This window comes from Sus scrofa, chromosome 2 (assembly GCF_000003025.6).
Source record: "Sus scrofa isolate TJ Tabasco breed Duroc chromosome 2, Sscrofa11.1, whole genome shotgun sequence".
In the NCBI taxonomy this organism is placed as follows: Eukaryota; Metazoa; Chordata; class Mammalia; order Artiodactyla; family Suidae; genus Sus; species Sus scrofa.
The window spans coordinates 71,322,854-71,335,410 of NC_010444.4; the positions used below are offsets into that span (position 1 = coordinate 71,322,854).

Consider the following 12,557-nt stretch of genomic DNA (forward strand, 5'->3'; position numbering starts at 1 on the left):
CCAGATCCCAGTGAAATGCAGGATGGGTTCAGTGTAGCCTTGGAAGGACCCTTGCACATAGAAGACAGGTGATCTAGAATGATCCAATCCAGAGGGCAGTGCCCTTTGGGGCTGTGGAGGTGCCTCTCTCAGACTGGAAGGAGGGTTCATGGGGAGAATGTGTTCTAAACACTGGCTTCCACTGGCCAAGCAGGATATTCAGTTCTGACCTTGCCCTTTATGTCTGTCTTCCTTCCCAAAACCAAATTCAGCTGTAGGAACAATTCCTGAGTCAAGAAAACCCAAACCCCTGCTTCTGGCCACATCCTAGGTAATCACAACAGGTTCACCCAGGTACCAAGTGCCATCCTTCCCTCTCCTGTACACAGAAGCTCCCTGGGATGATCCAGATGGCATGAGCTGCTGCTGCTCTGTGTGTGTATGTGTTTGAGAAAGAGACAGATGGGGTAAGGGTTGGGACAAAGGGAGCTGGCTCTTCTGGAAGGGTTTGTGGGTGGCTAAAAGTCTGGGAAGAGTTGGCTTGGGGGCAGAAAGCACAGTGTGAGTATAAGCACAGGCACAGGAGGTTGCCTGGAACTGTCAGCAGGCTCAGGGGGCCTGAGGAAGGCCATCTCCCTTCCTCTTCACATTTCTACCCCCTCCATGCTACAGTCCCCTATCCAGGTCCTCCATGAGGCCCCTGCACCAGTTGGTGTATCACTAAAATGACATCTTCCACTCCCTCTGGCTGGGCTGGGAAACTTCGAATGAGATCTTGTCCGCTCCTTTAAGGCACCTGTTTTTACACCCCAGGACCCCATAATCTCCTCTCCCCCAAGCCGGGCTCTGCCAAGATGCTTTGCTGACTTGACTTCATGCGACCTGGGAGAATGGGGGTGCTCTGCCCTGCAGAAGGTTGGACCACCTCTCATCATCCTCGATCTCTCCCCCTTGTCTTTCTTTTCTTCCTCTTTTCCCCCAAATCTGGGGTCTACTCCTACATGCCCAGAGCTGCCTTGTCCTCCGCCACCCCAGCCCAACCAGGTAGGGGGTTTCCTAGGGTCTGCGAAAAGCCTTTGGGTAGGAGGGGAACAGAAGTCCCAGGAACCTTGGGGTGCCCGCCTCTACAGTCGCTAAGGCAAGGACCTGGCCGGGGACACCGAGCTGCTGGATTGGACGATTGGGCACGAGGCGCGATGTTCCCGCCCCTGGTTGCCAGGGCCCAGCCTATCCGCGTCCAGGCGGGCCTTGGTCGCCAGGTGGTTGGGGTGGGGGCTGGGGCAGGTGTGTGTGTGAGAGTGGACGGGGAGGTGGGTTTAGGCTGGGTCCGGGACCCCAAGGAATTTCCCCACACGAAGCCCATCGGGTTGGGTGTCTGGGGTCCTCAGGCGCAGCCGCGGGGAAGCTGCCCCTCCTTCCTACGCCCACTGCCCACCCCCCCCCACGCCCCGCCACTACTCAGCGCGCTGCCGCCTCCGCCTCCCGGGTCTGCATCCTGCGCGCGCGCCCCCTTCTCCCCCGCCCGCGGCCGAGGGGCTGGCCCGCCTCCCCGCGCCGCCGCCCTCCGCCCCCTCCCCTCGTCTGTCCTCCGTTCAGAGCCGCCGCGGCGCTCCTACCCGGCCCCACCCCAGGAGACCGAGCGTGGAGCGGCTGGAGGCCGGAGCCAGAGGTGAGCTCGGCGCCAGCAGGTGGAAGGCGCCGCAGACCAGGGCCCAGCCTGGGGGAGGGGACGGGCTCCGGACGCGGCTCTTTGTTTCCTGGAGCCCGTTCGCGGGCAGCCGGGGCCGCTCCTCCTCCTGGCAGGTGCCTGCATCCCTCCAGGAAGCCCAGGACGGCGCTGGGGGTTGGCGAGGGAACCCGAGATTCGTTCCCGTCCTCCTCATCTAGAACCTATGGCAGCCACCTGTCTCGACCCTGGTGGTCAGGGTCCCTGAGGGGGCGAGTGGTGGTGGTGGGGTGAATCTCCCGTCTCGGTCCCGAGAGGGAGCAGAGGCGGGGGAGAGGGTGGGCTGAAGCAGGCAGGGCCTGGAGGAAAGCGGTGAGGGTGGGACTTAGGGACAACGGTGAGCAGCTGCGCTGATAAGTGTCGGGTGGGTGGGAAGTGGATATAGGCGGAGGTTTGGGCACCCATGGGTGGCGACGCTGGGGAAGGAGCTGAGAGATGCCAAGACCCAGGTTCCTGCAGGCAGTGTAGCTGTCCAGGACCTGGGATGCTGATCTCTTTCCTCATCAGGTGCGGTATGGACAAGAGGGACAAGTCCAGGGCAGGGGTGGCCGGTCGTACGCCGGCTTCTCGCTCTCCTGGCCTTCCGATCCCCAGGCCCCCTGGATCTCCACGACCCCCTCCCCCAGTAACCAGCGCGGCTCTCCGTGTTCTGGGAGCAGCGGGAGCTGCAGGGCGAGGGCCTCTTGCAGAGCGAGCTGGTGGCATCCGGGCAACTGCTCTCGCGGACGCTTCCCCTAGGGTGGGACAAACGCGGAGCGCTGGGACAGGCCCCCGAAGCCCAGGTACTCCAGCCTCTTTGCCCCATTCTGATCCCATCTTCTTGCCCCCGATCCTCTGAGGCCCCAGCCTACCCTTTCTTTCCGGGGCACCTGTGTTGACTTAGCCTTCTCCCTACAGCCTCCAGACCCCCAGGAGCTGGGAAAGGGGAGCGAGCCCTTGCCAAGACCCCAGGCTCAAGCTGTGTCTCTAGCCCGGGGCGTGCCAGTGGACCTACCAGGTAACATGCCCCCTCTCCCCTGGTCCCTTAGGCAAAGGTTAGTGTCTTCATCTGGAATGTTTTAATTAGTGTGTGGGAGCAGTTGTTCGTTACTAGGCTCATATTGGTGAAAGCTATTATTGGTTGGCAGAGGGCATATGCCACAGTCATAGATGGGGAAATGTAGGCTAGGGAGATGAAGCAAGGAGCTGGGACCCTGCCCTGAGCGCACCCCTTCCTGTCCCCAGGCTAGGCTCCCCAGGGCAGAAGGGGCTCCGGCCCCCAGCTGAGGAATCTGTGGCCAGAGGAAAAGCCCCAGAAGCGCCCAGAAGGAGTGCCCTGAGTGCCGGGGCACGGAAAGGTATGTGACATGGGGAGGAACGAAATTCCTGGGCTATGAGGGGGACCAGCCTAGAATGATCGGTGACCCTTTGGCCTTTTTCTTTGTCCCCAGACTCTTCTGGGTCCACCCCAGCCATCCCCTCTCCGGCCATCTCCCGTCGGTCCCGGGCTGTGGGCATTGAGGTGGGTGTCCCCAGGGCAGCTCCGAGTACCCGGCCAAGACTCCCGACTGAGGCTTCGAGGAAATCAGTGAGCACCGCCCCAGAGCGCAGTGCTCCAGAGCGCAGCGCCCCAGAGTCGAGCCCTGCCGCCAGGAGGAGATCCAGCGCCGGTGGAGGCCTCCAAAGGCCAACTGCGCGCCCCGTGGGCTCTACCGCCACCCCTCTGTCCTCCCCAGCTCGCTCCGGGGTCTCGCAGACTGGAACACCTCGGGCTCTGGGGCATCCTTCGCAACCCAAGTCCAAAGGACTGCAGGCTCTACGCCCTCCGCAGGCCACACCCCCAAGAAAGAGCGCGGCTCCTGTGAAGGGCCTTACTCCTCCTTTGGCCATATCCTCTCTTCCCTGTCCCACCGCAATGCCTCCCGGAATCACTGCCGCTCCAGTGCAGGGCTTGCTCCCACCCTCTCCACAGACCACACCCCCTTCCCCGGCCCCTATCTTTCATTTGGCCACGCCCCCTGAGCTAGCTCCTCCTTCTTCCTCTGCCCCACTCTCTCTGCAGACCCGCCCCTCTCTGCCGGCCACACCCCCTTTGCAAGCTCCACCCACACACCTGAGTACATCCTTTCCCGAGGCATCCTCCTCTTCCTTGGCCACGGCCACTTTTTTGACTTCAGTCTGTCCATCAGTTTCACCAGTTCTGCAGAGTAAGCCGCTCACTGAGGCTTCTTTGGCTTTACCCCCGTTTCCAGCTCTACCCTCTCCCTTGGCCACACCTCCTTTGTCTAGTCCTCTACCACCAGCCACTGCCCCTCTACAAACCCCTCTATCTCTAGGAACATCTCTGAGGAACACGCCCACTCCCCTAGCCACACCCCCTCTGCAGGCTCCTTCCGTTCTGACCACGCCCCCTTCTCTGACCTGTTCTACTCTATCTCCACCTCTTCAGGCCACGCCCCATGCACTGACCACGCCTCCCACACAGGACCCTCCCCTGGCCACATCCCCTCCTCAGTCCTCTGCCCCTCAGATCACATTCCCCCTGCAGGGTCCTCTCCCTCTAGGATCGCCGTCTTCTCTGGCTACTCCTCTGCTACAGACCCCACCTCTGACCACTCCTTCTATTCAGGCCACGCCTTCTACACAAGCCTCATCTCTGGCCTCACCACTTCTGCAGGTCCCTCCCTCTCCACTGGCTGTGCCTCCTCCACACACTCCATCTTCTCTGGCCACGCCCCCTTTACAGGCCACTCCTTCTCAGATTCTGCCCCCTCTGCGGGCTCCACTTTCTCTGGGCTCACCCCCTCTGCAGACCACGTCTTCTTTCCTGGCTATGCCCCTTCCGAAGGTCCCTCCTTCTCCTTGTGCTTCACCTGCTCTGCAAGCCCCTTTCTCTCCCTCTGCTTCACTCCCTCTGCAAGACCCGCCCTCTCCCATGGTCACGCCCCCTCCGCGGGCTCCGCCTTCTGCGGCTTCGCCCCCTCTTCAGGCCCTTCCCTCTCCCTGTGCTTCACCTCCTCTGCAAGCCCCTCTCTCTCCCCCTGCTTCACCCCCTCTGCAAGACCCGCCCTCTCCCATGGCCACGCCCCCTCCGCGGGCTCCACCTGCGGCTTTGCCCCCTCTTCAGGCCCCTCCCTCTCCCCGTGCTTCGCCTGCTCTGCAAGCTCCTCTCTCTCCCCCTGCTGCACCCCCTCTGCAAGACCCACCCTCTCCCCTGGCCACGCCCCCTCCTCGGGCTCCTTCGTCTCTGGCCTTGCCCCCCTTGCAGGCCCCTCCCTCTCCCCCTGACTCACCCCCTCTGCAAGCCCCACGCCGGCCCCCAACCCCGGGACCCGATGCTCCAATCTCGGGGCCACGGCTGACCCTGGCGTTGGCTCCGGGCCCACCTCCACCGCCCTCGCGCAGCCCGTCCAGTACGCTGAGTGGCCCGGACCTGGCGGGCCACAGCAGCAGTGCCACCAGTACGCCGGAGGAGCTGCGCGGCTACGACAGTGGGCCGGAGGGCGGCGCTGCATCCTCCCCGCCTGCCGATGCAGAACTCGCCGCCTGCCACCCGGCTGCTTGGAGCCGGGGTTCCGCTCCGCCGCTGGCCATCCGCGGCCCCCCAGGTACTCAGCCCTTAGACCCTGCAGAACAGTAGGAGGGGCGAGGTCTGGGGATGGGAGGGGGCGAGGTCGGAGGCGAGGCTTCTCAGCTCGGGGGCGGGGCAGTTGGGTCTGGGGCGGGGCTGAGGGAAGGGGCGTGCTCTTTGTGGTAGAGGCGGGGTTTCCCGTTTGCCATTCCCTTTGCCCAGCCAGGCGCCTCTCCCCACAGGAGCGCCCCTGCCTTGGTCTCCTGCGGCCGGGTCGGGCTCTGCTGACGGCTTGTGCACCATCTACGAGGCTGAAGGACCAGAGTCGGCGACCTCCGCCACAGATGCACTGGATCCCGGACCTGGGCCTGGCGCAGGCGGTGCAAAGGCGGCGACTGCGGCTGGGGCCGGAGCGGCTTCACGGGGCGCGAAGCCGGCGCGCCTGGGCGAACTGCCGCTGGGGGCGCTGCAGGCGAGTGTGGTTCAGCACCTGCTGAGCCGGACGCTGCTTCTAGCTGCAGCCGAGGGTGCCCCGGGTGGCAGCAGCGGTGGCCCAGGGGGCGCAGGGGGTGGCGGCAGCGCGGGGGGTGCCCGTAGTGCCCTCAGTGAGGCCGAACTAGGTCGCTGGGCTGAACTATTGTCTCCCCTGGACGAGTCCCGCGCCAGCATCACCTCGGTCACTAGCTTCTCCCCAGACGATGTGGCTTCCCCACAGGGTGACTGGACCGTAGTGGAGGTGGAGACCTTCCACTGAGGCAGACCCTAGCCCCGCCCGCCCACCCCACCCCTGGCTTAGGATCCGCCCCTCAGGTTACACGTTACACCTCTTTGTTTTAGATTTACCCCTCCCCTCCTCCCGGAGTTCGGGCCCCTTGTGGATTGGCCTCAGTCCCCTAGAGCTCTAGAATTTTGGTCCAGGTTCGCGACCCACCCACACCTTTGGCTAAGGCCCTCCTCTTGAGACTCCCTGCCCCTTTAGCCTAGGACACGCTCCCGCTCACCTCGAGCCCGGTCCCTCCCTCGGCCAAGGCCCTGTCTGGTGTCCAGTGTATTGTCTACAGCGCACAGCCCAACTTTGCAATAAAGCCCAAACACTGAAGCCTGTTTACTTTCGCCTTTGCGTCGCGGGCTGATGGCTTTCAGCTGCGGAGCGGATTTCCGGGGCGGTGCGAGGTGCTGGGCCAGGTGGTGCTGGCAGCTATGCAAAAGAAAGAGCAGGTTGAAGCTCTGATTGAAGGCCTTCCAGAACACTGCGGCCGTGCGTTTTCTCCACCGAGAATAGAGGCGTGTGAGGAGAGGCTGCCAAGTTCCCATGATCCAGCGCAGCACACCCACCCATGTGTGACAACCTAGGCGTTTTCACACCCAAGTTCTGGCAGCAGGGTTAGGTGCAGGAGGAGTCCAGGTAGGGCTTTGTGACCAAATGAATGAGTGTGGCACGGCCAATTGACTAAGCTCTTCCCACACTCCTCCAGGGTAGCGGCAGGCACTTCTAGGGGTAGGTGGAAGATGTATGGGAAGGGCATGTTTGGATCCAAGGCAAGGGTGGGGGATCCGTTCCTGAGGTCCCTCCTCACAGTGTGCATGCACCCCCTTACTTTGCAGGCCCTGGAGTAGAGGAGGGAGATAGGGGTGGCCTGAGACCAAGGGCCATCTCAGGTCCTTTCAGGGCCTCCTAAGAGGGCACACAGCTCTCTTCTCACCAAGGAGGCTGCAGTGCAAAAGGCAGGCCTGGGAATTCCTGTCGTGGTGCAGTTGGTAACGAATCCGACTAGGAACCATGAGGTTTCGGGTTCAGTCCCTGCCCTTGCTCAGTGGGTTAACGATCCGGCGTTGCCGTGAGCTGTGGTGTAGGTTGCAGACGTGGCTTGGATCCCACGTTGCTGTGGCTCTGGCGTAGGCTGGCAGCTACAGTTCCGATTAGACCCCTAGCCTGGGAACCTCCATATGCCATGGGAGCAGCCCAAGAAATGGCAAAAAGACAAAACAAAACAAAACAAAACAAACAAAAAAAACAAAAGGCAGGCCTGCAGCTAGGCCCAGCACTCATGAAGAGGATTCCCTGCCTCCTGCGTGGACTCTCCCAAGGCTGGGCGGGGAATCGGGAGTCTTCACATTGCCCGCTGTCCTCCAGATGCCCTCACCCTGTCCCTCTGTTCTTCCCAACCATAGGCCTCACCTTTCACCCCACCAGAGAGTGTCCTCCCCAAGCCTCTCCAGGCAGGCATCCTTGCCTGTGCCCCAGAGTCAAGAGTCCTCACCAACTAATGTCTCCTCCAATCAGAATTCCTTGCCCTTCCTCCCACAGTCCAATCACCCTGACCTAGGACCCCTTAAGCCCCAGCTCAGGCCCTTCTTCCCAAGGACCCCTGCGTGAAATGTATTACCTGGGCCCTCCTTCTCTAAGGGTGGCCTGCTTCACACCAAGAATGACAGAGGCTTGAGGGGAACCACAATCCCTGGGGCAGGTAGAAGGACAGAGCAGGGCCCCATTTTGGGCCTTCAGCTCTCTGCTCCTGGACCTGGTTCTAAGCCAGTTAGTTTCCCATCAGATACGAATCACTCAGCCCTGCCTGTACCCATGAAGCCACTGCCTTCCAACCTCGGGTCTGAAGAGAAATTGGCCCTGGTCCAGTTGGACACTGCTACCTCCACCCCTGGAAGCCAGTTAGGTGGCAAACCACACAGGTTTCCTTTCTAAGCTGGACCCTGGTGAGGACCCAGGCACCCTTGTTTCCAGATGCTGAGACGAGTCCGAGGGTAGGGGCTGGCTCCTGACATGCTGGGCAGCCAGGGGCCCAAGGCTGACCCCCAAGAGGTGGTATGGCAGAACCTCAGATAGTTCTCCCAAGGCCCTGCCTCAGCCTGGGAGCCAGCTGGGTGGAATTACACCATGGGAGCAGGAGAGACAGATAGCAACTCTTGGGGTCTCAATGTTAAATCTGTGTGGTGGGGAGTTGCTGCTGTGGCACAGTAGGATAAGGATATGGTGTTGCCACAGCGATGGCTTGGATTTGATTCCTGGCCCAGGAACTTCCATATACTGTGGGCACAGGGTGTTGGGGGGGATCTGTGATGGGAATGGTGCAGGGGCCTACAGGCTGTTGTGTGAGGGGACAGTATGTGCAACTCAGCTGTCCCAGTGCATCACCAGTGTCCTGCTCTACTGCTTGGCAGGTGTCAGGCAGCAGAATTGGGGACACTTTGTGGGACCATACTGGGTGTAGGGGCAGGGCCTGGCTGGCCTCCGGTTGGACCCAATCATTATTATTATTACTGTTATTTTTTAGGGTCTCACATATGGCATATGGAAGTTCCCAGGTTAGTGGTTCAATTGGACATTCAGCTGCCGGCCTATGGCACAGACACAGCAATGCAGGATCCGAGCCGAGTCTGCGACCTACACCACAGCTCAGGACAATGCCGAATCCTTAACCCATTGGGCAAAGCCAGGGATTGAACCTGGGTCCTCACGGATACTAGTCGGGTTCATTACTGCTGAACCACAATGGGAACCCCTGGCTGGACCCAGTGAAATGTCTCTTCCTGGAAGCCTTCCCTTGCCATCCCTGGCTCTTTCCCCTATGCTCACTGGGACTCCAGCTCAGCTCCATGGGCAATCCCACAAAGGACTCTTCCTCTCTGGCCTGCTTGCCCCAGGGGAGCCCAAGCTACACTGACCTTGTCACCTACCCAACACTGTAGTCTATCTGATGGTTTCCCTCTCAGCTCAGCCCTCCATGGCTCCTCAGTGCCCTCAGTTCAAGGTGCAAACTCTCAGGATTAGAGAAGCCCTTCCCTTTTGGTCACACCCACCCTCTGTGGTTCCTTTTCTCGTAGACCTCAGGTGTCTTTCTGGTGCCTCGCCTTTCTGCTTTTACCTGGGATACAGATCCCCCTTTCCCTCCTCCAGGAAGCCTTCCCTGATTTCCCTAAACATTTGTCTGTGGGCACGTGCCACACTAGTGTGCAGGCTAAGGCTCCCCCCCCCCGGCCAATGTCTCTTTTCTCCACTATGCTTGGGACTTCTCCAGAGCCAGGCACAGAGCAGAGCACCTGAAGGCTCCTGAAGTGTATGCCGAATGAAGGAAACTAGATCCTGAATCTTCCCCAAGCCCCAAGCCCCCTTATTCCTCCATGTCTCTTAGGGGAGGCCCCAGCTGAGGCACCCAGGTGTGAAGCCATGCTCCCCCTTCCCCATGTCCAGAGCCATCTTCCTGAAAATGCCCTGCTACAAGGGATGATCTGTAAGCCTAATGCCTCAGGTCCTCGCTGACTTGTTCCTCCAATACGGACTGATTCTTTCAATCCCCACACTATGCTCACACTGAACACCTGCATGTCCTTTCCTCATCCACACTGCACCTCTTTGGTCCCCTTGCTATGACCTCTACCCTGATTCTCTGAGGCTGCAGGAAGCTCCCAAGGGCAGGACAGCCTGCTTCCTTCCCTTCTGCTTCCCTGGACAAAGGGCCAGGGACCCACGGCTAATGGTGCTTCCCTATCCCCAGGCCTGCCTGGCTCAGCGTCCCTTGTCCATGACTGTGTAAATACACTTTATTTTCCATCTTTCCCGCCTGGGCGACATGTGGAGTGTGAACAGGCAGTGTGCAAAATGGTGGTGGGCAGTGTGGGGGCACATGGGAGAGCCCCCTGGATGCCCACCCTGGTCCCCAGGCTGTGTAACACTGAGGAGTGGGCGCCGGGAAGGAGGGCACTGAGCAAGGACCCCACCCCAGGAAGCGCCAGGGAGACTGCTTGTGATGCTGCTCTAGGCTCCAGGAGCACCGAGAAGGTCAGCCCGAGGGTCAGGAGGCCCCGGGGTGGGGAGGGGTCTGGGACATTGGCAGACTTTGGCACCGTTCTTGGTTCTGACTCAGCAGAGACCACGGGACCACTGTGAGCAGGTGCGGGGAGGCAACTCAGCTGGGCGGCCTCCTCCCCTGGGGCCTGGCCTTGACTGATGGGTGGGACTGGGGACACAGAGAAGGAAGGGAAGTGGAGGCTGGGGACGCCCTGAAGAGGAGGCTAACATGGGTGGGTGGGGGAGCCCCTCCATCACCGGCCAAGCTGGGATGATGGGAGTGTCTCACAGGGGAAGATGTGGGGCGCTAGGGAGTGGGGGTGGTCTCTTCACTTCCTTACAGCTGCTCTGGCCCTGAGAAGGAGGGACAGACTTTGCCCAGGTCCTGGCTGGTTCCAGCTGGCCACTCACACCCCTGGTGGCCCTGCACACAGGAGGGGGGACTTTGGTTTCTGCTTCAGGGGCCACAATGCCTGCACCAGAGGCCTAGGGTCCCAAGGGCCAGCGCAGGGGTGGTAAAGTCCCGCCTAGATCAGCCCCTTTTCCCTCAGGTCTCCTCTAGCTCCTGGGCCCTTCCCAGCAGGGCCACCCTTGTCCCAGAAGGAGGCCTGCTAGGAGCGGGGAGCTTCCTGTGCGCCCAGTTCTGGGATCCCTGGGTCCTCCCCTGCCCTAGCTGTTAAGAGGAGCAGACCCTCCAGGGCCCAGAGGGGTGCGGACCAAGATGGGTAAACACTGCTACGGAGGGTGGGCCTGCCAGGGGCCTCTGAGGATCCTCAGACTCCGGCCCTACCCTCTGTGCCCTGCCACACTGGGCCTGGCCCTCGGGGTGGGCGGGGCCGCCGAGGACGTGGAGTTTGTGGAGTTTGTTAAGTGCGGGCGGCGGCCCCCTTGGCTCCAAGCACGTGGGGCACAGCCTCAGTTGTCCAGGCCTTGGCTGTAGGGCGCGGTCAGTTCGTCGGCGTCGCTGTCTGAGCTGCCCTCACTGTCCTTGGCCGGTCGCTCCAGACGGCGGAAGAAGCGCGCGTCTCGCGGCGACAGTGGGTAGAGCGCGTCCTGCAGCGCCGCGCCCACACCCACGCCCACGCCGAGCAGCTCCTCGTCCGACGACGGCAGCGAGTCCTCATCCAGGTGCCGTGCCAGGCTGAGCCCGTCGAAGGCCAGCGGGTCCTCGAAGGACGGCGGGCCCTTCAGCAGCCGCACCTGGGGCGGGGGACCCGCGCGCTGGAGGCGTGGACCGACGTACTCACGGACGGAGTCCGGCCGCCAGGCCCCCTTCTCTCCCGCTCCCCGAGGCGCCGACGCCGGCCGTCACCGGCTGAGGACACCAGGGCTCTTATGCCCCTCCCGCGCTCACCTCGGCCTTCAGCTCCTCGATCTGGTCCTTGAGCTCGCGGATGTACTGCGACGAGTCCGAGTGGTTCAGCTGGCCCTGGATGCGGCCCTCCTCCCTCTGCGGGCGGGCCGGGTCGCGGGGCGTCAGCGCAGGGCCCCTCCCTGGAGCCCGGCCCCGGCCCGGACCCCGACCTCGCAGCTCACCTGGATCTCCAGCTCGGCGATGCGCTGCCGCATCTCGGCCACTGCTGCCATGCTGTCCGCCTCCCGCAGGCGCACGGCCATCACCTCCTCCTTGCTCTGGGGGCGGGGGCACAGGGAGGGTCAAGGGGCGCGGCGGGGCGCGGGCGGGACCGCGGGCGTGGGGCTGGAGGGCTAGCGGGCACCTTGCACTCGGCCTCCGCCTGCTTGCGGCGGCTTTCGCTGAGCTGCGTCTGCAGCCCCTTGTTCTGCGCCGCCAGGTACTGCAGCTTCTCCTGCAGCGCCGCCCGCTCCGCCTCCACGCGGTTCAGCAGGTTGCGGTGGATGTGGTCCTGAGGGCGGACGGGCGGGGGTCACGGACTCGCCGAGGGGCCGCTGAGCCACTTCCCTCCCCGAGTCCGGCCGCAGCGCACCTGCGTCTCGAGCTCCACCACGCGCTGCCGCAGCTCGCGGCCCTCGGCCAGAGCCTGGGCCTCGCGTAGCCGCACGCTCATCAGCTCGTCCTGCAGCTCGCCCAGGACCAGCTTCCGCGGGGACTCCTTCCAGCGGCCGCCACGGGACAGGTGGGCCTGCGCGGAGAGGTTGGCGCTCAGCTTCCGCCCGGGAGCCCTGAGGCCGCTTGGGGCGCGTTGGCCACTGCCTCACCTGCCAGGTGTCCGAGAGCTCCTGCAGCTGCAGCTTCAGTTCCCGCGCCGAGGCCACGGCCTCGCCCTCCCGCACCTTGAGCGCCTTCAGCTCCTCCTGCAGCCGCGCCACGTTGTTCTCGTCGGGCAGAGAGCTGTTCCTCTGCCGGGACAGGAGCGGTCAGAGCCCAGGGGAGCTGCGCGGCCTCGCGGCCCTCCCTGCAGGGCCCATGCCCCGGGGGGCCCCCCTGTCCTCTGAGCTCTGCCTTGGGCAGGCCGGCTGGGAGAGGGCTCACCCTGGCCCCCGGAAATGCGCTGGGGGAAGGAGGACCAGGCCAGAGG

General features: G+C 62.8%; 2 protein-coding genes across 11 annotated transcripts in view; one reads left to right on the top strand and one right to left on the bottom strand.

Annotated features, from left to right (window-relative positions):
- On the top strand, window positions 923-6,368 carry PRR36 (proline rich 36). The gene is made up of 6 exons (XM_021083899.1): window positions 923-1,648; window positions 2,213-2,487; window positions 2,603-2,702; window positions 2,930-3,042; window positions 3,136-5,292; window positions 5,498-6,368. Exons 1-6 carry the CDS (start codon window positions 981-983, stop codon window positions 6,007-6,009), a joined length of 3,825 nt encoding a protein of 1,274 aa, XP_020939558.1. The 5' UTR covers window positions 923-980; the 3' UTR covers window positions 6,010-6,368.
- The window catches only part of EVI5L (ecotropic viral integration site 5 like), a 33,190-nt gene continuing 30,426 nt past the window's right edge, over window positions 9,794-12,557 (bottom strand). For 6 of the 10 annotated variants that reach the window (XM_021083902.1, XM_021083905.1, XM_021083903.1 and 3 more), the window contains 6 exons: window positions 12,238-12,378; window positions 12,006-12,161; window positions 11,778-11,924; window positions 11,596-11,691; window positions 11,414-11,509; window positions 9,795-11,280 (listed from right to left, as the gene is read on the bottom strand). In XM_021083902.1, the coding sequence (XP_020939561.1) occupies window positions 10,975-11,280; window positions 11,414-11,509; window positions 11,596-11,691; window positions 11,778-11,924; window positions 12,006-12,161; window positions 12,238-12,378 (942 nt within the window). In that variant the 3' untranslated portion in view covers window positions 9,795-10,974. Of the gene's footprint in view, window positions 11,281-11,413; window positions 11,510-11,595; window positions 11,692-11,777; window positions 11,925-12,005; window positions 12,162-12,237; window positions 12,379-12,557 lie in introns of all 10 variants that reach the window. The other 4 variants (XM_013994706.2, XM_021083907.1, XM_021083906.1 and 1 more) reach the window with 2 other exon arrangements.